General features: G+C 47.5%; 11 protein-coding genes across 11 annotated transcripts; 4 read left to right on the top strand and 7 right to left on the bottom strand.

Moving 5' to 3' along the window:
• Nucleotides 1-27: 27 nt before the first annotated feature.
• Nucleotides 28-1,651, bottom strand: BDV38DRAFT_95365 (Zn(II)2Cys6 transcription factor domain-containing protein; the record flags this gene model as incomplete). Its single annotated transcript, XM_032064183.1, has 2 exons — nucleotides 28-214; nucleotides 271-1,651. The coding sequence occupies one exon, from the start codon at nucleotides 1,649-1,651 to the stop codon at nucleotides 374-376; it is 1,278 nt and encodes a 425-aa protein (XP_031919026.1). The 3' UTR covers nucleotides 28-214; nucleotides 271-373.
• Nucleotides 1,652-3,765: 2,114 nt separating this feature from the next.
• On the bottom strand, nucleotides 3,766-4,979 carry BDV38DRAFT_95284 (aldo/keto reductase). Its single transcript, XM_032064181.1, has one exon. It carries the CDS (start codon nucleotides 4,963-4,965, stop codon nucleotides 3,808-3,810), a length of 1,158 nt encoding a protein of 385 aa, XP_031919025.1. The 5' UTR covers nucleotides 4,966-4,979; the 3' UTR covers nucleotides 3,766-3,807.
• A 576-nt stretch (nucleotides 4,980-5,555) lies between these two features.
• BDV38DRAFT_293445 (SDR family NAD(P)-dependent oxidoreductase) lies at nucleotides 5,556-6,487 on the bottom strand. The gene is made up of 2 exons (XM_032062251.1): nucleotides 5,886-6,487; nucleotides 5,556-5,828 (listed from the first exon to the last, which is right to left on the bottom strand). Exons 1-2 carry the CDS (start codon nucleotides 6,473-6,475, stop codon nucleotides 5,633-5,635), a joined length of 786 nt encoding a protein of 261 aa, XP_031919024.1. The 5' UTR covers nucleotides 6,476-6,487; the 3' UTR covers nucleotides 5,556-5,632.
• A 1,070-nt stretch (nucleotides 6,488-7,557) lies between these two features.
• BDV38DRAFT_277771 (uncharacterized protein) lies at nucleotides 7,558-7,984 on the top strand (the record flags this gene model as incomplete). The annotated part of the gene is made up of 2 exons (XM_032058563.1): nucleotides 7,558-7,631; nucleotides 7,687-7,984. 2 exons carry the CDS (start codon nucleotides 7,558-7,560, stop codon nucleotides 7,982-7,984), a joined length of 372 nt encoding a protein of 123 aa, XP_031919023.1.
• Nucleotides 7,985-9,580: 1,596 nt separating this feature from the next.
• Nucleotides 9,581-11,872, top strand: BDV38DRAFT_95276 (dihydroxy-acid dehydratase). Its single transcript, XM_032064180.1, has 2 exons — nucleotides 9,581-9,688; nucleotides 9,756-11,872. The coding sequence occupies exons 1-2, from the start codon at nucleotides 9,615-9,617 to the stop codon at nucleotides 11,479-11,481; spliced, it is 1,800 nt and encodes a 599-aa protein (XP_031919022.1). The 5' UTR covers nucleotides 9,581-9,614; the 3' UTR covers nucleotides 11,482-11,872.
• A 724-nt stretch (nucleotides 11,873-12,596) lies between these two features.
• Nucleotides 12,597-14,197, bottom strand: BDV38DRAFT_293441 (putative integral membrane protein (Pth11); the record flags this gene model as incomplete). The annotated part of the gene is made up of 6 exons (XM_032062250.1): nucleotides 13,852-14,197; nucleotides 13,725-13,781; nucleotides 13,602-13,669; nucleotides 13,172-13,548; nucleotides 13,019-13,114; nucleotides 12,597-12,945 (listed from the first exon to the last, which is right to left on the bottom strand). The coding sequence occupies exons 1-6, from the start codon at nucleotides 14,036-14,038 to the stop codon at nucleotides 12,597-12,599; spliced, it is 1,134 nt and encodes a 377-aa protein (XP_031919021.1). The 5' UTR covers nucleotides 14,039-14,197.
• A 1,737-nt stretch (nucleotides 14,198-15,934) lies between these two features.
• On the top strand, nucleotides 15,935-17,388 carry BDV38DRAFT_277768 (S-adenosyl-L-methionine-dependent methyltransferase; the record flags this gene model as incomplete). Its single annotated transcript, XM_032058562.1, has 5 exons — nucleotides 15,935-16,129; nucleotides 16,210-16,336; nucleotides 16,391-16,514; nucleotides 16,565-17,016; nucleotides 17,075-17,388. 5 exons carry the CDS (start codon nucleotides 15,935-15,937, stop codon nucleotides 17,386-17,388), a joined length of 1,212 nt encoding a protein of 403 aa, XP_031919020.1.
• Nucleotides 17,389-17,650: 262 nt separating this feature from the next.
• Nucleotides 17,651-19,763, bottom strand: BDV38DRAFT_234302 (DUF4419 domain-containing protein). Its single transcript, XM_032053229.1, has one exon. The coding sequence runs from the start codon at nucleotides 19,366-19,368 to the stop codon at nucleotides 18,100-18,102; it is 1,269 nt and encodes a 422-aa protein (XP_031919019.1). The 5' UTR covers nucleotides 19,369-19,763; the 3' UTR covers nucleotides 17,651-18,099.
• Nucleotides 19,764-19,871: 108 nt separating this feature from the next.
• BDV38DRAFT_234301 (uncharacterized protein) lies at nucleotides 19,872-20,365 on the bottom strand. Its single transcript, XM_032053228.1, has 2 exons — nucleotides 20,303-20,365; nucleotides 19,872-20,255 (listed from the first exon to the last, which is right to left on the bottom strand). Exon 2 carries the CDS (start codon nucleotides 20,135-20,137, stop codon nucleotides 19,973-19,975), a length of 165 nt encoding a protein of 54 aa, XP_031919018.1. The 5' UTR covers nucleotides 20,138-20,255; nucleotides 20,303-20,365; the 3' UTR covers nucleotides 19,872-19,972.
• On the top strand, nucleotides 20,331-21,480 carry BDV38DRAFT_293436 (uncharacterized protein; the record flags this gene model as incomplete). The annotated part of the gene is made up of 1 exon (XM_032062249.1): nucleotides 20,331-21,480. The coding sequence occupies one exon, from the start codon at nucleotides 20,331-20,333 to the stop codon at nucleotides 21,183-21,185; it is 855 nt and encodes a 284-aa protein (XP_031919017.1). The 3' UTR covers nucleotides 21,186-21,480.
• A 394-nt stretch (nucleotides 21,481-21,874) lies between these two features.
• Nucleotides 21,875-23,494, bottom strand: BDV38DRAFT_293435 (arylsulfotransferase family protein; the record flags this gene model as incomplete). The annotated part of the gene is made up of 3 exons (XM_032062248.1): nucleotides 21,875-22,764; nucleotides 22,825-22,890; nucleotides 22,945-23,494. The coding sequence occupies 3 exons, from the start codon at nucleotides 23,492-23,494 to the stop codon at nucleotides 21,875-21,877; spliced, it is 1,506 nt and encodes a 501-aa protein (XP_031919016.1).
• Between the last annotated feature and the right edge of the window lie 15 nt (nucleotides 23,495-23,509).

Here is a 23,509-nt window from a genome sequence, read left to right as displayed (position 1 = left end):
CAGTAGTCTAGAGAAGGACGGTAAAGACTTCTCCGAGAGAAGAGTCGTCACATGCTAAGCCATACCGCACCGGGATTAGGGCTAACAATAGTACTTCATTATTGTATTGCCTCATACCTGCATGTATGACGCCGTCAGGGCCCAGATGTGGTGGATACTCACTAGTTTGCTACTAAAAATAGACTCATCCTCAGATATGACGTGATAACATTCCCTGCCATGGGATGTGAGCTTGGGTTCCTTCTATGAAACCTTTTTATACTGACTGACATTTGCTTCCTCAACCACAGCAGATTTGTATAGTGTCAAAGGAATCCATGATACAGTTACTGTCGGGCCCTTGACCCAAGAGGGTCTACAGATGAATTATATACTAGGCCCGTACGTTAAGGACAGTCTCAGGCCATCTAATCCAGTCGTGGAACTCCTCCTTTAGAGTAGCCCGAATGCCTTTGATAACATGTTTATCCCAACCAACAAAGAGCCAGGACGAAGTCATATAGGTTAGAAGAATGCTCCAATGGCCCAGAATCACGAGCGCGAAAGGGTCCTTCTTCTCCAAAAGGATGACGAATGGTTCTGGGAGTCGATATATCCAGCCTATGACCATAGGCAATAAACATACACCGTCTTTCCCCGCACTTCGCATCTTATATGTCTCCTCGAAAGTGTCTGGTAAGCCGCCCACAGCACCAAGGTACAGCTCCTTTTCGGGGCTAGCCGTCTGCATCTCGATCAAAGTTTTTATCTCAGCAATGCGATCGCGATGTTGACGTAATTCCTCCTGTAAGTCGGGACTGACGTTTTGAATGCCATCATCCGTCTGAGGTGTCAGAATACCTGAGAAAATCTTGTCATGATTTGTTGCCAGAATGGAGCGAACTCCCCTCATGAGAGCTAGCCACTCAGCCTGCCCCTGGCTACTGAAAACAAGATATTCACCAGGTCGGGGGCCATGTCCGAAATAAACGAGACAGATCATGACCGCTGAGATATAAATCATCTGACAATTCTCAGAGTTTAATTGAGAGAGAACCGTAGTAACAGATCGGATTCCGAATGTAAAATGGTCATTGGCCTGCATCACATACTGGTGTCGAAGATCTGGCTTTTGATGACCAAGATGGAGGGCGGACAATGCCAGCATTAGGTGGAGGATTGAGGGAAATGAAATTGCCCACTGTGGGATGTGAATCGACCAAACACCATATCGATCCGAGGCCTCATCTGTGAGGGTGCGATATGTTGATATAAGATAGTGGTGAAACAGTTGAAGATCCACAAACGAGATTCCGCCCGTGGCACTGTTCATGGCGGACAGATCGCACTGAACGGCGACAGAATTGCCGCCAGGGCGCTGATCCCCTTCATTAGGCGCCGAGGAAGCTAAAGTCTGGTACTTGGATTGCTTGAATCGGTACCGTTGACGAGCTGAAGATGTAGCAGGTGGTGATGGTGATGGCGAGGTCGCAGTAGATATGGAGAAGTCACAATCGATCGAATGGTTTACGCAATTCGTACACGAGGGTCTCTTCTCGTCACACTGCCGCGTGTCAGTCGCATGCTGGGGCAAGTTTTGATACAACAAGTCATATCCTCTTGGCCGAAAGCATATAAGAGAACGTAGATAAGTCCACATGCTGGAATGCATTTTGTGCCTCCCACGGTTAGGAACAATGGTATCATGCCAAAGATGACGAGCACTTCAGGTTTTACAAGAAAGGGGGAGATAATAAATAGTAGGAATACTCACTTTTACCCGCCGCCTTTTGCAATTTTTACAACCTAGCCGGGACTTGTGATGTGATCTCCGAGAGCGAATCTTGTTCAGTGTGGCGCTGTCCATATCGGTCGTATTCGTGTCCATTTTATCCGTGTTGGGCTGTGGATGGAGCGGAAGAACAGAAACTCAGATACCAGACGGGAGATGAAATCTACACAATCACGTGGACGGCCCAACCATGGAACATCCCCCGTTTCGAAATCACTCACAAATCAGGTAACCCTGAAAAGGGCTCCGCCAGATGCCTCATTCCGAGACTGATAAACAGAGAAAGGAGAGGGGGAAGAAGGGGCCCTTGAATCTACTTGAATATATATCCGCCGCCCAGGGGCAATACTAGTACCCCCGTTCTAGTTATCATGTATCATCCTCGTAACGCACTGACCACTCAACGATGATTTTTGAGGAGAAGTTTTCGTAGTTTCAATAATAGGAATCAGGCTACTACGTTTGGGACAGACATGGCTAGTACTGCAATCAGATAATAAGTTCGCCGTGTGGATGCTAACGAGTTGCAATGAGATTCCTCTGTCGACGGACGACGAGCTGATGTTCATTGCCGCAGCTCCCTGTGGGCGAGGCTTTTGATGACGTTGGGGTTTTAGAAAGATTCCTATCATCCGAGTATAACGGCAGCCGCCCAAGCTAGGAGCGCTTTCTATACCGGTTCCTCTCTTGTTTTTATCCTCTAGCTTCTGCTTGGCACAGTACTCTGATCTTCTAAGTTGTTTAATCACTGAGATAGCAATAGTTGTGGACAGTGGAAATGGCACAACACGCGATATATTGAAGAAAAGCCATATCTAGATAAGGTTCTGAGAGAAGGTGAGTATATCTCAGTATAATGAATTCATACTTATTGTTGCCCTATGGTAGTACTGCGACTCTATCCATCCGTTCCAGTATACACTAGGACCGCCCATAAAAGGACTATACTTCCCACTGGTGGCGGGAAAACGCAATTCCTGCTCACACCAGCGTTGCCGAGCTATCCCTCACCCGGAACATCTTCTGTACCTTCAATATTCGCTGACTACACTGGTATCGCAAGTAGGGTAGATTCGCGACTAGAGTTGATCGGGTCCCCCGCTAAACCCGTGTAGGGCGCCTTCGGCGTACGTAATCAGGCTCGCGCTATGCCGTTGGTGCCTTGTAGGCCAAAGGGCTTCAGGGTGAATAGTATAGGAGGACATATCACGTTCGGACAGCTAGGGAATCTGTACGTCTATTCAAACAGAACCAATTGCTTGAAGATCAGAATCCTCTGCACGATCCGAATCTATATAGTGCGATTTAGGGCACCCGGTGGGCACCCAACACCTCGCGTATGGTGGGTCTGTTGTTGCATGAGGCAACTGTTGTTACAATTCTATATATATAGAATTAATAGCAATATTAGTAGGGGCGTATGCGATGAATACGTTGATGTATTAGTGTTGGTGTTCAACTGACGTAGTATAAACTAGTACGGTGGGCGGAACCTACCAACAACGTAGAAAGCGGTAATGCTATAGAAGATCTTAGTGTGTGTGGAAGGAGAGCTTTTCTCATCTGCTTGATTTCATTCTTCGCTATCTCAGCTCGCTGCTACCAATTCCTCGGCGTTGTGGGCCCCCGCTTACCGGCCCCGGGAGATCCCATATTCCGGGGCCCTAAGGCCAGACGGAAGCCCTCACCAACAGAAGATATAGGGCTTTAAATATTTCTATAGTCGATCTAAATAGATAAAGTATCTAATTCATAAGTAGTATGTTACCTATTTAGACCTAGTAGCAGATTTTCGGGATTTTTTTCGGGTTTTATATCGGGTCGGGTTTACCTAAATTGGTACAGGTTTGGGGCGGCGAGCGAGCAAAAACCAGCCCCGGAGCCGGGTTATAGGATATAATTCTGGATCAACGATCCAGAATGCCCTGAAGTCACCTACATAGTATACCCCCGTTACAGCGGGTCCTAAATTTTGGACCCGAACCCGACCCGATATCAACTCTAAATACTATGTAGGAACTAAACTGATAATAAGTCTAATCGGAGGGCCGAATGGCCTTTGGCTGATCAACCCAATCAAATGTGCCGAGTCCCTTCGTCAACCACACATCACCCGCCTTGTCGGCCATCCTCGGAGTAGATTGGTCAAACAGAGATCCACTCAAGAAAGTGTGAGGGAATCCGTGATCAAAGGGATATGCTTTCTCAATTTGTTCAACTTCTTCTTCGGTGAGTGTGACTGACAAGCCGGCGATACTCCCGTCAATGTGCGCAACCTTCCGTGCTCCCACTATAGGGAATACGTAAGGAGATTTTTGCATCACATAAGCTAACGCAACGTTGAGTATCTCCACTCCCTTGGCATTCGCGATATCTTCGAGAACCGCAGAAACGTTCTTGTCATGCTCTGATGTTGGTATGAAATTGCGGCCAGGGTTATGCGCCTGTCGTTCCTCGAATCCTTTTTTGGTCTGGAAGCGGCCCTGGTTGAAAACCCCATAAGGACACAAAGCCATTCCTTCATCACGGCACATTGGGATAATGTCTCTCTCAAAGTCTCGCATTGCTGCGTTCCACATCCCTTGGTACACAGAGAATTGACGAAGACCCTGGCACCGTGCGTATTGATTTGCTTTCGCGACCACCCAGCTTGGTGTGTCGGAGATGCCGAGATAGATCACCTTTCCAGAAATGACCAGATCGTTGAGAGCATGCATCAGCTCTGGAATTGACGTTGTATAATCCCACCAGTGAACATAAAGCAGATCGATATAGGACGTCTGTAGTTTGCGTAATGATTGTTCCACGCTAACTTTCATGGACTTGGCGTTGTTTCCGCCATAGTTGGATTGGATACAATCTTGGTGTGTCATATAGGCCGTAGTGTATTTGGTGGCCAGCACAATCTCATCGCGGTTTTGACGCACGGCCATCCACTCGCCGACCAACATCTCAGAGTGGCCTGCCTGGTACCCACTAGCCGTGTCGATGAAGTTGCCTCCTTGACTGTAAAATTGATCGAGCACAGCAAAGGCATCTTCACGTGAACATTCTCCATAAACCTCTTGCTTTTGGCCACCGAAAGTCATGGTTCCCAAGCACAGTGGAGACACTCGGACAGCAGCTGATGGGGCTAGCTGCCGATGGCGACGAAGATAGCCATCTTTGGTAGCTTTGGTCGAGAGATTAGCCATATTTCTGAGATTGCGTGGTCGAGGAACAACCAGATGGATTCCTATAACCAGATTTATAGCCACCTTCTGTTTGTCCCTTTAAATACTGACATCATCCATGTCATTTGCGCCATTCACAGGAAATGGATTTAGCTACCCTCTAAACTCCGACTAAGTCCGAGATTTGGGCTGAGACGACACCCCGGGTGTCAGCCACCGGAAAGAACTTGCTCCTTTTCCATGCTCGCGAGCCACAGTACATTGACACCTCATGCGTGACCTTGTAACCTAACTGGCACAGACCTCCTTGCAATAACAGTACCACCACCCTTCCAGTGGTTTGCCATTGCTCGGAAGGCGGTGGTGGTTGGCAACATTTGTCCAACTTTGCTCTCACTTCCACTGCTCACTCGCTCCTTACTTCCTTTATACCTGCGTGAAGTTTCTTTGGTAATCCCAACGGAAACCTACAGAGTTATCTAGTAGATCTCCGCATACAGGGGCTAGAGGCTATTTAACGGTGGAGCATTCAGATGTGTCGCAGTACTATAGTGGGCAGCGCTTCTCGATTTTTTTGGAGATTAAATCACATACTTCACAGCAACCACTTTGACGCTCTGCTTGGCATCTAGGGATATACTATTTTCATTACTTAAACTTTTCCGATATCTTTGTTCCATTTCCTTCCTCAGCAAGTAGTCAATCCACCGTCGATCATATGGACAGATCCACTACAAAAGGCGGATTCTTCACTTAATAAATAGGCAACAAATCCTGCTACTTCGTCCGCTTTACCCAGTCTCTTAAGTGGTATAGACGATGCCATTGCATCAAGTTGAGGGCCTGGAACGGCGTTGCGCAGCATTGGAGTATCGATCGGGCCACTTCATCATAGTCTGATTAGGTTATGGTGACAACCAATGAGCACAAGCGTAACTTACGGACAGATTGCGTTGACGCGTATATTATACGGCGCCGCATCCATTGCAGCAGACCGCATAAGACCGAGCACAGCATGCTTGCTGGTTGTGTAGGCAGATAGATTTGCTGCCCCAGTTACTGAAGAGTTGCTCCCAAAAATAATGATCGAGCCAGTCTTGATCTTTTGGTCAGACACTGCATCGACCATGTAACCAAGCTGAGCCCGAACGAGATTGAGTGTCCCACGGACATTTATGCGCTGAGCAAATTCCCAGTCATCGTCGGTCACCTTCCAAATCGGCTCCTTGCCAGATTCCTTAGGGTGTGCGCCGGCCGCATTGACCGCGCCGTCCAAGTGACCGAAATGCTTGACAGTGTTTGAGATCCATCTCTCAACGGCCACCCGATCACAAATATCTGCCACATAACTGAGAACATTCTCCTCGCCAACGCATCCTTTGAGCTCGGCTGTGCACTTTTCCAAACCCTCGGCAGATAGGTCCGTAACAGATAACCGTGCTCCCAAATTTGCGAGGCGTTGAGCAACCGCGTAACCAATCCCTGACCCTGCACCTGTGACCGCAAAAACTTTACCCTGAAAGGAAGACATCCTCGAGAGAAACTGGAAGAAAATTCGCCCCTGATTGTACAAGAGTCTGAGTCAAATGGTTATATGTTGCAGAGTCATTTACATTTTTCTGAGCTCCACTGGAACCCGAAGAGCTGGTTGGGAGATCTAGCGGTCATCAACCGTGGGACAGCTCCGGTATCCCCGTTATCACCGAGAGTGATCCACTTAGTACTAGGTAATGTAGTAGTAATCGAGATGGAAAAATGAGAACAAGAGGATCAATTTAGACTAACGCATACGTCCGGGTCCGTGAACTAAGATAGTTGATGACGGGTTCTAAAACTGGGTCATCTTGACACACCACCAAACCAACAAAGAGAACGTCCACCTGTCAGATATATAGTGACGACGTTGGAGCCTCTGAGTGTTTGCTTTTTACTCGTTAAAGTTGCACACATTTTTAGCTGAGCTCCGTTAACGTGAACAAAAAAAAAAGGAAAGAAATTGTCGGCTAATATGTAACATTGATCTGACATTGTCCCTGAAAAGGGCGAATATCCGCAACTCGTGACTAAAGCTATTGGTCGTCTTCAGATGATCGAATCATTAGTATGCTGTCGTATTTCATGTACATATTCTGGTGTGCCGCATCAGTATGGCTCATCTACTACATATTGCGGACATACTTGGTTTTTCAGGTATGTTGTTCATCTGGTCAGAATTGCTGATCATTAATAAATTATCACCACTAGCCCGGTCGGAAATTCGGTATATTGCACGGCTGCGAGCAGCCTCCCAGGAGACGCAACTGGTGGCCATGGGGCATTGATCGCGGGATCCAAACATGGACTGCCGACTCAGAACAGCGTTTATTCGATCTCTTTACCTTTCATTTCCAAGATTGCGGCACTACAGTGGCGCAGAAGTTCCTCAGAAAAATAGCATATTGGCACGACGGGCCCTGAAAATCTAGAGGCGATGATGACAAACACTAATGGTATTTTCTACGTCTCTCCAGTCAAGCCATGGAGTCACAAGCTGACTGTATCAAACAGAATTTGACTTCGGCTCCGGACCATGATTCTCTTTCCCTTTTGTAGGGGACGGTATCTTTACGCAAAATGGGGATGCGTGGAAACATTCTAAAGAGCTACTTCACCCACAACGGTCGCGACAGAAGTACCGAACCCTCGGCGTATTCAAGTCTCATGTCGACAATCTTCTCCGTTAAATACCCGCCGATGGAATAGAAGTGGATCTACAGCCGTTATTCTTCCGCTTGACATCTTGGAAATTACGACGGAATCCCTGTTTGGAAAATCTACCAATAGCGTCGAATCTAGTGTATTGAATAAGGGCGAGAAGTTTGCGGAGGACTTCGATACGGCTCAGAGCTATGTTATTCAACGCTTCCGGCTGCTAGACTTCTACTGGTTGATCAGTGGCCCTGACTTTTGGCGTGCTTGTGCCTCTGTCCATCAGTTGATTGAGGAGATGATCGACGCTGGCGTTGGAGATATTCTGGCGACCTCCGAACCGAACAAGTAATATATTTTTAATTCTGTGGCACAAGAGGTGAGCAGTAGAGAATGCCTTAGGGGCCAATTACTTAATGTGCTCCTGGCTAGTCGAGACACAACAGCATGCCGGTTAAGTTGGACATTGTAAGTAACGACCATGACGGCAGCCACCCAACCTAGGAGCCCTCTCTATACCGGTTCCTCTACTACTTTTATTCTCTAGCTCCTGTTTGGCACAGCAACCCAATGTTCTCAGATGTCTAAATGTCGAGATACCAACAGTTGTGGGTAGTGGAGATGGCATGACGTGCGATACCTTGAAAAAGATGCCATGTCTAGATAAAGTCCTGAGAGAAGTGAGTACATCGCAGCATCGTGAAGAACAGGCATGCTGATTTGTTCCCCCATGCCAGTACTGCGGCTGTATCCGTCCGTTCCAGTAAACACTAGGACCGCCCATAAAACGATTTCGCTTCCCACTGGTGGCGGGAAAGACCGAAACAGACCAGTTTTGGTTCGCAAGGGTCAAAATGTTGCCTTCTGTGTCTACGCAATGCATCGGCGTCAGGGTCTGTATAGACCGACGCTCATATCTTTCGTCCTGAGGGGTGGGTTGACAACTTACCCTTTTATCGAGACGAGAAATCAGCGACGTGGGACTACTTACCCTTCAACGGCGGCCCTCGTGTCTGCCTCAGCAATGGGAAAAGTCCTCCTTTATTTTTTTTCTTTTGGTGGATGGTGCTTTGAACATGGTAATTTATGCTAATTTGATAGATACGTAGAGGACCTCGGACTTGTTGAAGCTACATACACAGTGGTACAAATGCTTCAAAGGTTTCCGCGCGGCAGATTAAGGGATTACCCGCGTCGTCAAAGGCGACCGTGGTTAGCATGGTCTTCTCATCACGCAAAAGGGATTGAAATGGTTGCTGAAGAGAGACAGAAGGTGACTTTGGTCCTCTCCTTAAGCGACGGCTGCAGAGTGGTATTTGGTCGGTAGTTAGTCGTTATGTTTTACGTACAGTTACTTCTAACCTATACTTGGTTCTCAATATGATTGGACAAAATATTATTGCCTATCTCATAGGTGAGCTATACTTCGAACTGTTTAATAGAGTGATATTTCCTTCCGACAAGAAAAGCCCCCTGATAACCCCATCGGTGAATTTATTGTGTATTTCCTAGTCCCTTGTCGCCCCCGTTGCTACCCTCCTTCGTTATGTATACTCACTGACCAACAAGCTTTCACTGACTCCAGATAAGTGGGGACGGAATGAAGCCCGATCCCCACCAGATCATAGGGATTTCCTATTTAGGGTTCTTCGGAGTCATGCCTCAACTCCGGGCGTAAGCAACGACAATATCCCTGAAATCCATGCGCGACTTCCAATAAAAAATTTGCTAAATACAATTAGAATAGCTAGGACTACGTTGCTGTGACATTAATTCAGTTAGATCCTTGTTCGGAGTTCGCGGCGATACCCAACAATGACAAGCATACCAAGAAAGAGGGCCGAGCGAGGTGTGATTGAGTCAATTGTGACCATATACTCGGGATATTGGCCGGAGAGTCAGCATATATAGGGTGTTGGTAGTCCGCTGAAGATTGTTGCCAGTTGCAGCTCAATTGAACAACAGGGACATTAGTATCCAACATGAGTACGCAGGTTCTTCGGGCTAAGGGTGCGGCCTTGATGGCACGCCATTCATTCCATAACCAAGCAAATTTGTGAGTGTTAAGTTTATCGTTCTGGCCCTAGAGATATTGTGACGCTGACTATTCTTCCATTTCGCAGTCGTCTCTTCTCCTCCTGCACCCGCCGCTATGCCGATGATAAACTAAACAAGGTCTCCTCTCATATCACCCAACCAAAATCACAAGGCGCCTCCCAGGCAATGTTATACGCGACCGGCCTGAACGAGCAGGACATGTCCAAAGCCCAAGTCGGAATCTCATCAGTATGGTTTGAAGGTAACCCTTGCAACAAACACCTACTGGACTTGTCGTCTTTGGTACGCGACTCGGTCGCAAAGGCCGGTCTCGTACCGATGCGCTTTAACTCCATCGGAGTATCAGATGGGATCAGCATGGGGACAACAGGTATGCGGTACAGTTTACAAAGCCGGGAGATCATCGCAGATGGTATCGAGACGGTGATGAATGGGCAATGGTACGATGCCAACATCTCACTACCTGGCTGCGACAAGAATATGCCCGGTGTCCTGATGGCCATGGGTCGTGTCAATCGTCCTAGTATCATGATATATGGTGGAAGTATTAAGCCCGGATGTTCTGCGACCGGGCAACCGCTTGATTTGGTCAGTGCTTTCCAGTCGTATGGTCAGTATATTACGGGACAGATCGATGAGAAGCAACGGTTCGATATTATCCGCAATGCGTGTCCTGGGAGCGGTGCTTGTGGTGGTATGTATACTGCGAACACGATGGCCACTGCGATTGAAACCCTGGGGATGACCATGACGGGGAGTAGTAGTACTCCCGCTGAGGATCCGGCTAAAAGGGCTGAATGTGAGCAGATTGGCGAGGCGGTCAGGAACCTCCTCAAAGAGGATATTCGTCCGAAGGATATACTTACGCGACAAGCGTTTGAGAATGCAATGATCGTGGTCAATATCCTTGGCGGCAGTACGAACGCTGTTCTGCATCTGATCGCCGTCGCCGACGCGGTTGGGATCAAGTTAACAATCGATGACTTCCAAGCCGTGTCGGACAAGACGCCCTTCCTCGCTGATCTCAAACCCTCTGGCAAGTACGTTATGCACGATTTGTATAAAATCGGCGGCACGCCGGCACTTCTGAAGTTCCTCCTCAAGGAGGGTCTGATCGATGGCTCGGGAGTCACAGTCACAGGCAAAACAATGAAAGACAATGTAGCCTCGTGGCCGGACTTTCCAGCTGATCAGCCAATTATACGTCCGCTAAGCAACCCTATCAAGCCTACGGGTCACCTTCAGATCTTGCGTGGATCCTTGGCCCCGGGGGGCTCGGTCGGCAAGATCACCGGAAAAGAGGGTCTACGATTTGAGGGTACAGCCAGGTGCTATAACTACGAGGATGCTTTCGTCGAGGCGCTAGAACGAGGCGAGATCAAACAAGGCGAGAAAACAGTCGTGATCATTCGTTACGAGGGGCCAAAGGGTGGACCAGGCATGCCGGAGATGCTTAAACCCAGCTCCGCTATCATGGGCGCCGGGCTTGGGAAGGATGTCGCGCTGCTCACTGATGGTCGATTTTCTGGTGGCAGTCATGGTTTCTTGATTGGACATATTGTGCCAGAGGCCATGGAGGGTGGTCCAATTGCATTGGTGAGAGATGGCGATAGAGTTGTTATCGATGCGGAGAAGAGGGTGGTTGACCTGGAGGTGTCCGATGAAGAGATAGAAAGAAGGCGAAACGAATGGAAGGCTCCTAAGCCAAGGGCTAGCAAGGGAACCCTCCGGAAGTATGCGACTCTAGTCAGCGACGCCAGCCATGGTTGTGTCACTGATGGGGCGATATGATGAAATACTTCGTACCATAGTATGAAACATATGCAGGATGGACTAGACCGCCAGGACTCCTAATCCTCGAACAGTGAATGGCATTTATAGCCGGCAATATAGGGCGTCTTTTCTCTGCTTTAGCACGGATCAAGGATTCTGCAAACGCACACTCGGACCACCCGGTGTATAGACAGATTACAGAGTTGCTGGGCCCTCATGTGCTGGGATCTTTTCTTACTACAAAGACAATGATACGCACTTGTTGCAATTGATTGCTTCTAACTAAGTAGTCCATCAATTGATTCAATGAACATTTGTATCCGCATGCTCCGTGAAATTTCCACACTACTACTATATATAACGCGTTCGTTGACACCGTCACCAATTATGTCTTACCTATGACCATGCCACAACAGTTGCCTCATTGTACTTCATACATATTTCCGCCTTTCGGCTCTGAATACGAGGTTTTACCCCAACATCTCCCACAGATGCCAAATATTCTCAACATACAACCCCTGAATGTGGAGGTGAAGAACCCTCGAAGACCGCCAAGATAAGACAACCTGAGGCACAAGGCAATCAGCCTACAATAGCACCGTGACCTCTCTCAGGTGCCTATTTTCGATACCAAAATTCAGGATATTAAAGATTAATTGATTTGTCAACTACGCCACAATACCTAACTACCACTAGCTACAGGCGGACACATATTTCCGCGGACATTAGTGATCGGACCCATATCGGGAAAGATTCATAAAACTGACTATTGAATTTGTATGCAGGAAAGGTTGCGTCGATCACCGCCCTGCATAAGGGGTTAGATCTACGGGGTAGCAGAGAGATTCGTGCTCAGTAGGGTATGGTATGCAAGGGATGAAATAACCCCATGAAGTCCGAACAAGGCCAGGACATATAAAAAGCAAAGATCGATAATTGACACAGACTCGACACGGTTGAAATATAATTAGTGTTTTTTCCATTAAATCAATAGTACATAGTAAATATATCGTGTAGAATGGTAAAATTTCCCTCAGAAAATATTTGAATAATTAAGTAGATTCTTTTGTTTTTGGCAACTACTAACGAATCAAGAGCCATACAGCCCATGTCAAATCGCTCCACATTGCACTTCAAGCGAAATGACTATGGTCCCTATTGTAGGTCACTGCATATTCCGTACTCGTCATGATACCCGGGGCATCATTCTGCCCATCAGGCTTGACCAGTTCTTGAACACTTTCCGAATTCTTCCGATCCTCCGGATGTTGTGTCGTATGTTGGGTGCCTTGGAGGGTTGTGAGATGGTCCCAGTTATGGATCTTCTTGCGTGGTTTCAAAGAGTAGCTGCCGCCTGAGCCTTTGTAATTCTTATTATTGCTCCGGTCAATGCTGCTAAAGACTCGTGGGAAGCAGCGGGCTAGGAGCGGTCGCATCGTGGGCAGACAGGCGCAAATTATGCCTACGTTGATCTCAATCATGCTAAAGTACTGACATTAGTATATCGCATCACAGTGGCGCAGAATAGCTATATCGTAAGCAATGTTGAACATACCACCAGTTTGCAAGGGTAACCTTGAAGTGTGTAAAGTCATTGCTGTGGATATATGGCATCATGGTCACAATTCGGAGGATGGCTACGACACAGCAACTAGATCAACGCCATTAGCAATGTGAGCACATCTACGCTGAGGTCTAACGTGCTTACAATGAGCCCGTTCCAAAAACAATCATAAGAAGCATCCTTTGTCTCACCGACGTCTGCAGCGACCAGCATATCTTAATAGGGAGCAGCAGAGTCACGATGTCGGAAAACACGTTGAAGGCGGCGTTGGCATAGACGAAGGCAAACTGGTCGACACATTTGGCATCCTGAATGGTGACGTCCCACATGGCCTGGACTGGGTTACACCCTAGTGTGAAGATCAGGATGCTCAGGAGACTGTAGAAAGCAACAAAGCCCATGATTGCGAAAGTCATTTGGCGGAAACGTTTTTCGGGATTGAGCCGCAGGTAGAAGAGTAGGATGGCCGTTTTGACGAACCAGACACCGAGCGCGTAGACGTCTTCTTCTGCGAGATCATACTGTTATCGCTTAGTATGATGGATGTATTGCAAAGGATACGTGAGAGACAAACCTTCTTGAATGGCGTTATTTTGTCAAGATGCAAGTCCCAGACATGAACACCGTAGCCGTTTTTTATGTCTTCGTCTGTTAGCTGCTCGTCTGATGGAATGTTGTCCCAGCCAAATATACTTACTGATTAAACTTAGGATAGCGAAGATCCATGCACAGATCTGCCCCATCACACAACACACTACGTGATGTTAGTATCGACAAAACATCATGCAACAATGGCAGAAGGGCATGGATGGGCTTGTACATACAATCATCTAGCCCATATGTTCTTAGAAGGTAAAAGCGCGTATATAACCGAAGAAGTAAGATCAGAGTGGCGGACGAGCACATTGCAAGGCTGACGGAGTAGATCTGGTACTCGGATCCCTCTGGGTTGTCGAAGTTAGGCGTAACCCCTGGTGGCGGAGGGGCTACTGGTATTTTGCTCAAGTCCATAGCGAGTGTTGAGTGTTATGGTAGTTGAAGTGTAGTCGGCGCCTGAACCTCGATCTCCGGTTGAACTCGAGTGTTTAACAGATGATGGAATTCGATCATGGCAGACGTTGGTACTTATTATTAAGTCTGACCCAACCTGAACATCGGGGGACATGCACTTATATCTATGGACATTACACAATATTATGCTGGATGACTCCATTTTGACATGTCGCCTGCTTCTATGATCACCGATAGGGTTCGGAAGTTAGCCAGTCAGTGTGGTCATTGCAAAAGCACGGACGATGATCTTCACAACAACCGCTTCCCCGGTAGAATCTGAAAGTGTTCCGATAGCTTTCGTCGGCTGGCGATCTTATGGAGCCATGTTCATTGCACTAGTTAATACAGCTAGATACCCAATGGTAATGATGCATCATGCGTTGCCACTCCGGAATCTCTGTGTGCAAGTGGTCAGAATGTAACCCTACCTTCAACGGGTACTTCGTACATCCAGGAGTATTGAATGAGCCAATACCTATGCAGCTCTAGACCAACATGATCTTCATTTGGTACTTGATACCTCTCCAGGCGGCATATTTTACTACTCCGAGTAGACCGAGCCAAACAGAAGGGGTCTTGGCACTGTATTGGATGGAGTCTACAAGTGCACTATAAGGGGTCCAATTGAATGTCATTAGACATATTTTCAAAGGTGACACCCCTTGCTTTATGTGTGTAAGAGTATCGTACCGGTGAATTAAGAAAGAATAGCATGATTCAGCGAGTCGCTGGTGAATGTGGTAGTTCAATTTCTTTAGCATCTCCTTATCGTGGTGCAGTGCTAACTTCCCCCGAGCAATTTCATAGAATAAAGATATGAGTTGGTCTAGGTACGGACATGAACTTATGATCCTCCCCTGTCCACTAAAAGGAGAAATTGATACTACGGTTGATGGCTCCTATCATTCAGGGTCACTTCCACTGTGGGTGACGTGGCTGATGTGTGGGTCATGCAAAGTTGCCATAGCCGCGGTGGGGACGGGATAGAACTATCGTGAAGCGAAGTCCATGACCAATGTTGACGTGTAGCAGGCAAGCGCACCCGAGGTGTTTCCATCTCGCAGACCCTTGAGCCAGGTGGTCGGGAAAATTGGTTGATTGTCAGATGGGCTCGTATGGGCAGCATATTCTAGGCAGATAGTGCCATCCATGATAGATCCTGGTTGGCGGATATTCCTCGCGGAAGATATGCTAGTACGACTAACCGTGCTCCATTTGGCTATGATAATCATGGAGTGGGGGTGAAAGTGGACATGTCAGATACAAGTGGCTCTGGCTGAGAGAATACGGGAGCCATAGCTCTAATGTCTCGGCATTCGTGTTGGGTGTGAACGATTGATTCTGTGCGAGAGTTGCGGCCCCCCAACCTTATGATCTTATCCATGACAGGTGGTCTGAGCGACATCCCTTGTCTCGGAAGTTGGTCATCTTGTGGGTGTATATATTCCGTACATTCCTCAACCTTGACGGCCGAAGCGCTGTAGATCATAGCGTCGTTCCGATGGTGCAGACAGCAATTGGAAATTTTACTTTTCGTATGCCCCTAATGAATTGGCTACAGCTCCGGGTGGGGGCACCAAATGTGATTTCTCAATCGCCCCAGCCCTAAACCCTCACCATCGGTAGAGCGTCTGGTGGGTTCCGCAACGTATGTAACAAGACCCATATCACACTACTAGTGCATTTACCATAATGATTGGTGTTGCTGCAGAAGCCACCCCCTCGCACTCCACATCTGACACTTGAAGAACCATCTATAAGTTAGTTACTAGGTCCTAACAGGGATCGTGCTGGCAAGGATACGTTGTCTTCATTCTTCATTGTTATGAATTAAAAAAGTTCGTCCCGTACAGAATGGGTAGCATCGATCCAACTTTTGATCCCATCCAGGAGGACCTGGACCAGGTCATTGCTGCCGCTACTAGGTACAAGGAGCGATTGTCTGAGGCAGACAGCCACGATGCCAGATATGATCTGATGGCCAAGGCCGGTCGCCTCTACCAAACCATTCGCGGACCCGCAGATATGGTGTTTTCTAAATTTGAGGATGTACGAAAAGCAGATAAGATACAATATTTTCTTCGTCTGAATGTCGCATTGCATAACTGGCTAACGATGTATATGATTAGGCAGCGAATATGGGAGCGATCCGAGCACTGCTTGAAGCGGGCGTCTTTCACGCCATCCCCACCGGAGGGAAGAGTATTTCGGCTAAGGAAATTTCGGTGAAGACCGGCGTAGACCAAGAGGTTATAGGTAGGTTTTATAGTCAAACATATGTTCATGATATTCGTCTGACTACAAACACAGTGCGACTGATGCGCGCGGTCACCCCGATGGGACCATTCCAAGAGACTGGGGAAGAAGAATACGCCCACACACCATTTTCAGAAATCTACATGGCACCTCAGATGATGGCGGTCTACAAGCTCATGTAAGAAATCTTTTTGGTGCAATCTAAGAATGGATACCTAACAAAGTCAGGGCGGATGAATACTTCACACCCATGCTGAGAAATTATGAATTTCTACGCCAACAGAACTGGCAAAACAACTTCCGTCTGCGGAACAACCCTTATACATTTGTACACAACTGTGAAGGGGAAACTATGTTCGAACACGTATCAAAGTTCCCCGACCGCTTTACCACATTCAATGAGGCGATGGTAGCTCAGGACTCGGGGCTCATTGCAATTGGTCTCTACCCGTTTGCGGAGGAATTGAGCAATTTGGCCAAGGAAAATACGGCTACCATTGTCGATGTAGGAGGGGGGCGAGGTCATATTTTGCGTCAGATCAAAGAAAGCGCTCCTAAGCTGAAGGGAAGGTTCATACTCCAAGACCAGGCCAGCGTTATCGCAGATAATGGAACAGAAACGCAGCCGTATGGCATTGAAGCCATGCCACATGATTTCTTCCAGCCACAGCCAGTAAAAGGTAGCCAGCAATTCCTTCTAAAGCCCGCCTTCTCGCCTAGTAGCTAATCATTCTACAGGAGCATTGGTCTACTATATCCGTCGCTGTCTCCATGACTGGCCCGATGAGCCAGAGTCAAAGCAGATTCTGGAAAACTTGGCCGCAGCAATGGATCCCGAGAGGTCTCGGGTGTTGATCACCGAATATATCCTGCCGGAAGTTGGCTCCAACATGTTTCATGCTTGGATGGACCACACTATGATGACATTCGCTGGACGTGAACGCACAGAGAAAGACTGGGAGCGCCTACTAGATATATCGGGCCTTAGGTTGGTCAAAGTATGGAGAGCCCCAGGAATACCGGTCGGTGTTGTTGAAGCTCGCTTGAAGTGAGGGTCGAATGGGCAGAGCTATGAGTTAGGAAGATTACTTGATGAAACGATGAACACCCTTTAATCCTCTCTAGGTATTGTTTGAAATTTCGTCGTAACCGATAGGATCTTTGCGTGCAGACTTGGCATAATCCCGCTTCGCTGTGTTTACACTATTCTTGCTGTGTGGGTGTCGAGATCCGATGGGGCTTATAAAATTCCACTAATATTTTTACTCAGTTGGAGAAGGAGTAGAAACAATCTTTCAGTATTTTGCAGCTTCCCCGACACTGATAATCGATCTCGTGGGAATATACCCTCTCTGGGATACGCTCTCCTGGGCCGCAGTAACATCATGCGTCGTAGAGAAAAAGGCTAGAACAATTATCTCAAGATATCCTAACTACTACATAGATATAACTAAAAAATACTAAGCGGTAAACAAGGTGGGAGTGTAAGTAAAATAAAGGGTTCCAATCGATAGTGAGCTTGTTGGCTCGAGCTGGATGCTTGAAACGTAATGATATAAGGTACTATGGATACGGCGTTATAACAAAGGAGCCCGTGGAATAGGAATACGGGGACAACAAAAGCAAACTTCCGTGTTTTATGGAGACCTGCATACGGGAGCAGGTAGATATGGTCATATTGTGATTAAGAGAGAACCCCCGCGTCCTCATCACTTGTCTCTACCGTGGTGTTCTTTGTAGCCGGACATCTAAGGACATGGGACTCAGACCAGCTCTAAATCTCGGTGTTTGGAAAACAAGGTCCAGTAGCGGTTGCTGAGCTGGGGGTCACTATCCCAATCAGCCGATGCAGACTTTATAGAATCCATTTCGGCTTGAAGTTCACGTTTCTCCTTCTCCCGTGCTTCCTCAGCTTCTGCGTCGATCTCATACATCCACCATCCCGCCACCGGTTGAATAGTATTCAAAGATCCAGCATCTGTGCCATTAGCACTTGGCGTCGGCGAGGCTTCGATTCCGACCAGACCCGCGACCATTTTGGTGTTGTAAACATGTCCGAAGTCGTCGACCTTCACAGGAACAGTGTTGTAACCAGAAGGAATCGTATCTGTCTCTACACGATGATACCAGATGCCGTCTACATTGCCACCCACGCCGTTGGCCACGGCGTCCTCATGGTAGAGGGGCTCCCCCTGGGCATTCCAGAAGCAAAATGCCGTAACCCAGCCAGACAAATAGGTAGGGCCACTACCGCCGCCTTCCCTATGAACCGATCTTTGCCAGAAGTCCACAACATCAGGGGAGGACGGGTTATCGAACGATGAAATAAAGTGCTGGATAACCGGTCTGAGAAGGGTTGCAAATTGTGTCGGTTCTTTACCCAACTCAGGAATCTTGTCGATTTTTGATAGTAGCAGGACCCAGTCATCCCGCTCGCCCAGCAACGTCACGGTGGGGATTCCGCACATCAGGCACATGTTATAGGAGAAATACTTTTGCATGACCCCCATCATCAAAATGGCCGAGACTATTTTGTCAGATGTGGTGGTTGTGCTGAAAGCAGGCATGATCCATTCTCGCAGCTCAGGATCCTTGACGTTCTCCTGAATCTGCTCCGTCATTGCGATCGCCAGAGCCCCAAAGTCCCGAATCGCACTTCTGACTGTGAGCTCCTTCTGTCCCTCGTGCGAAACAAAGTACGACCTTAGTTCTTCGGCATGCGCGTTGACGTAGAAGCCGAGTTGGGATAGGATGGAAAACCACACATCTTCAGGGCGGATGACCAGATTATAATGATTGCTATACGCCCTGAAGATTGCCCAGACAAGGCCGTTTTCTGATGGTGAGATATGTCTTTCCTGTAGGGCGTATGTGCCATTGAACTGGTTATTGTCGAAAGAGCTTTGAACAAGTCGTTTGGAGCGTCTGTAATCTCTAGGAGACGTTCCATCAAGCAAGTCTTCAGCGCTGGTGGCCTTTTCCTGCCACCACTTCTCCGCTCCATGATTTGCAACTCTGAACGTGACAGGCATACTGCTTTGTCTTTATTCTCTTTGACGGTGCTGAAATAACAGGTCGTATTGGGTATAAACAGTGCTCCAAAGACAGCAGGATACTGGGTTTGTTAGGGAAGTAAGAAATGGTGAAGGAGGGAAGGTGAGGGGCAGCTGGGAATTTATATAAACTTTCCTCAGGTGATCTCAGTGACCAGGCCGACTTGTCGATCATTGGAACCATCCACGTACTGTATGTGGGATTTCCCGATGTTCTGGCGGTAGTTCCTTGTACCAGACGCCGGATTTCGAACGTTTTCTTTGTATACCACCCAGCGTTGCTATGTTGAATTATATTCAGCGTGCCATCATTCCTGTTTCCCTGTGCGCATGTCCACTGTGAATGCTTATATTTTCTTCTTTTGGTTTGTCCTTTTCTTTTCTTCTTTTTCTTTCTATTGTTCTATCTAGGATGAGGGCTAAAATACCCCTGAAAATGTATCGCAATTACATTACATGAAGGGAGGTGGGGAACAAGTACTAGGATTCGCCACTAAGCGTGCGGCTGAGGGACAAATCAAAGATTCAACGAGGCTGTGCCCATCTTGATGTGGAGACCTGATGTCCAATGTAATGCCGAAATTCACGAGAGTCCAGCCGAACGTGGCTTGCCTTTATTCAGCAAATTTCCCACAGTCAACAGAGCAGCCCTATGACGTATACCCTGCAGGATAAGGAATGATGAATAGACAGCCCAATAGCGCCCTACTAACGATAAATTGTAAACAATGACGGGGACCTTATACATGGATAGCAATCTCAATGGCTATACGAAGAGAGCGTTTCATTTCCGAGAGTTATCGTCATTTAGATATCAGATTCACTCAAATGGTTCATTGTGAACCAAGTGTGACATCATCTCAGATCTTAATAAATGTAAATGACTCTCCAAGAACGAAGGAACGATATCTACCTTCATAGTCCATGACTCTAACGGCAGTATGACCTCCAACACAGGACAAGGCGACCAGAAGCCGGCATTGGCAACTGCCATGCTTCCACAGAACACCCCGCAGGTTATTGGAGATACCGCTAGAAGTCTCAAGAAGTGTACCCGAAGGGAGATCAGGCACGGCAACGAGGGATCTTATATACTGGCCACTCAAGTGCCGGCCAAGCTGGTTGACCCGTCAGCCGACGACCATTGTCGTGTATTTGGATCTAAATGCCGGGTAACCTATGATGCCGAAACCCGTCAGCTGATCGCTCAAATCCCATGCGGGCCTCACTTAGTTGCTGCGGGAGCTTTTGGACAAGAGATTATGATGCAAAGCATCAAAATGGGCGCACACGCGCGTTTAATTCCGATGGGTAAGACAACGCACATCGATGGAACTGTCCAAAAGGAGCCAGCAGCGTGTTTTCGCCCAAAGTTCACCCTTCTGTCCGGAAGAACTGCAAAATGGCCAACTCTCGTCGTGGAATGCTGTTGGTCTGAAAGTCTAGCTCACATACAATGGGACGCAAACCTATGGATAGGAAGATCTGAGGCAGAGGTCAAAGTGGTGATTTTAATGTCTATGACAAAGGACCAAGATGCACTCGTTGTGGAAAAGTGGACTCCGGGCAACCCACCCCAGACAAGATCTTGGACTCGGTTTTCGGCCTCCAGGGAACAGTCCGTCAGGATCTTTCGTTATGCGAACGGAACTGTAAAGACTGCTGGTCATCCTCTAATAATTCGCTTTGAGGAGGTCTTTCTACGCCCTCCAAAGCCACCCCTCGAACAGGACTTTGAGCTCGACCAAGCAGCACTTATCTCCATCGCAGAATGCGCGTGGGATCGATCAATCTAGAACTATGACCACTGGCACGGCTGGTTACCTTTTGTCCTCTACGCTTGCGTTAAGGGTTTTACTTGTCATACCCAGAAAGGTGCCTTTGTGTTAAAGTCTAAGCGTTATACTGGTAGCACCATTCTACCCAATTGCTTGGACTAGCCTTAGACAGGGCATAAGAAAAGAATGCCATTTGATTAGCGGATAATGGTAACCTGGGCAGAGATCTACCGTCTCGGTTAGTATCCGATCCCAAGTAGTTTTTTTTTTCTTCTCTTTTCTTGTCTTTTTTTCTTAACTGCAGCTTTTTGCGAGTGCTCAACTCAGGTCGATTGACCCTAATTCAAATTGGATTGGGAGACGTATCGTCATACAAGGGGCTGAGCAATTTGAGAATTTGGATGGCCGGTTGACAAGATTGTATTAGCCCTTTCTATTATGTTTAAATGTCCAAAAACCCGATCTAAATGACATGCTTACATCGGAGACAATATACCGGGATTACAATAGTAATTTACTCTCCTGGATTACGTATTTTGTATCCCATGGCCCTACTCCATTGAAATACATACCTTGCTCTATGCACTACAGTCAGCTAACAGCCAGCGATGAGTTGCTATGTAAAGTCTGAGTTGAAACTGGCATTGTAATTTCAGAATGTATTAGTCTAAATCATATCGCCGGTTAAGAAGAACTTGTTCTACCATTTATTCTGTAGTTTCAGTAAATCTAGCTGCGATGGACGGCAGAGTCCTCACAAGAACATCGCCATTACCACCAATGGCTTCTGCGTAAAACTTCACATCATTTGCAGGGTGGTACCCACTCTCCCAAAAGAAAGTTGTTTCAAACGACTTCCTGCTCTGCTCACCAAGATACTGGACCTCATTGTTGGAACCGCTACCTTCTTGAACCTGGTAAAACTTCCAGATCTTCGTCTCGGTATCTCCATTCCAGGAAACATATAACCTAGTAGTATTGGCCGAGTCCACATAAGCGGCAAGAGCCGGAGCCTCACTCGGTGTACCAGTCCAGTTGGCTACAAACCCACGGTAACTGACCGCGTCTTCGATAAACGCATGATAAATAACTTTATTGTCAGCACCAAACTGCGTGAAAGCGCCTGCAGACCCCCAGCTAACAAACAAATCGTCGTTCGGAAGCAATTGAGTGTTACCCTGAGACTTAGCCTGTAGCTCATATGGGGCTGTGGCTTTGCGAAGGACGGTTGCGGTATTATCCGTGTGGTTGAGCTGGACAAACAAGGCTCTGGAGACGTTGTTGAAAGTTATTTCCCCGTTGCCTGAGTTGTCGAAGAAAGATATCACGTCGATGCTGTCGGACTGCGATCGCCAGCGGGCGTCGTGCTGGAAGCCAAATGTGAAATCCTGGGTAAATGTGGAATGGTTGCCACCGAGTTGCCAGATGATAGAACCATCGGTTCCGTTGATCTTGAAGATGGTGCTGAAGTGTCGCGATGAGACGAGGTAGTTTCCATCTTTGTCTTTGTCGATGCTGTTAATGTGAACATAATCCCAGGTTTGAGCGGACGAAAGTCCGCTGTTGCTAGCGGTTGAACCCAATGGATTCAGTGAGTCTTGACATATAGTGAGAAAGGGTCTTGGTATCTAGATAGATAGGGCAAACTAGAACGAACCTGCAGGGTCTAAATAGTCCAGAGAGTTCCACTCAAATACTAGCTCCCCAGTTGTGATATCAAACTCTGCTCTCTCGTTAATGATATACATACGCCAAATGATATGCGAGAGTAACAAACCTTGGAACAGCCCGTTTCCAAGCCATTGCTGCGACGAGTTTCCACCGTACTGTGTCAGGTTTGCGATGGTTGGAAGGTAAATCTCCACAAGAGCAGTCTCGCCATTGACCACGGTAAATTCGTGGATAGAGGGAATATGGTAATTTCCAGTCTTCGTAGATATCACATGTTCATAGCTTTGGTCGAGAAGCACATGTTGGCCAACACCCTCCCCATGATTTTGGTCCATCGATCCCTGGAAGGCCTGAAGGACAGTTTTTCCATTGTATGTGGTAGGATGGAAATTCCCCACAAACCCTGCATAGTAGCCAATGCCAGACCACACTAGATCACCGTCCTTCCGATAGATATAAGCGCCAGGCTGTTGGATGGTATTGGCGTAAGGAGCAACAAAAACATACTCCGTACCATTGGCATCGGGTGCAGGCACAGTTATATTCAACTTAGGGACTATGAGGTCTGGACGAGATCGGTAGTGTCCATCTGCTGAACTGAAAGGCAAACCTGCTGCTGCTGCTAACAGTAGACTATATTGTGTGAGCGACCCCATAATCGTGTGTTGAGC

This window comes from Aspergillus pseudotamarii, assembly GCF_009193445.1.
Source record: "Aspergillus pseudotamarii strain CBS 117625 unplaced genomic scaffold BDV38scaffold_3, whole genome shotgun sequence".
Lineage (NCBI taxonomy): Eukaryota > Fungi > Ascomycota > Eurotiomycetes > Eurotiales > Aspergillaceae > Aspergillus > Aspergillus pseudotamarii.
The sequence above is the reverse complement of the archived record's forward strand: the minus strand, read 5'-3'. Positions and strand labels throughout refer to the sequence as shown.

Coding starts and splice junctions, on each gene's coding strand:
- BDV38DRAFT_234301 (XM_032053228.1), bottom strand. CDS start 20,137: ATGTATAAGGTCCCCGTCATTGTTTACAATTTATCGTTAGTAGGGCGC.
- BDV38DRAFT_95276 (XM_032064180.1), top strand. CDS start 9,615: ATGAGTACGCAGGTTCTTCGGGCTAAGGGTGCGGCCTTGATGGCACGC. Junction 9,689..9,755: donor TTCCATAACCAAGCAAATTT/GTGAGTGTTAAG, acceptor TCCATTTCGCAG/TCGTCTCTTCTCCTCCTGCA.
- BDV38DRAFT_293445 (XM_032062251.1), bottom strand. CDS start 6,475: ATGTCTTCCTTTCAGGGTAAAGTTTTTGCGGTCACAGGTGCAGGGTCA. Junction 5,829..5,885: donor CGCGTCAACGCAATCTGTCC/GTAAGTTACGCT, acceptor ACTATGATGAAG/TGGCCCGATCGATACTCCAA.
- BDV38DRAFT_234302 (XM_032053229.1), bottom strand. CDS start 19,368: ATGCCTGTCACGTTCAGAGTTGCAAATCATGGAGCGGAGAAGTGGTGG.
- BDV38DRAFT_95284 (XM_032064181.1), bottom strand. CDS start 4,965: ATGGCTAATCTCTCGACCAAAGCTACCAAAGATGGCTATCTTCGTCGC.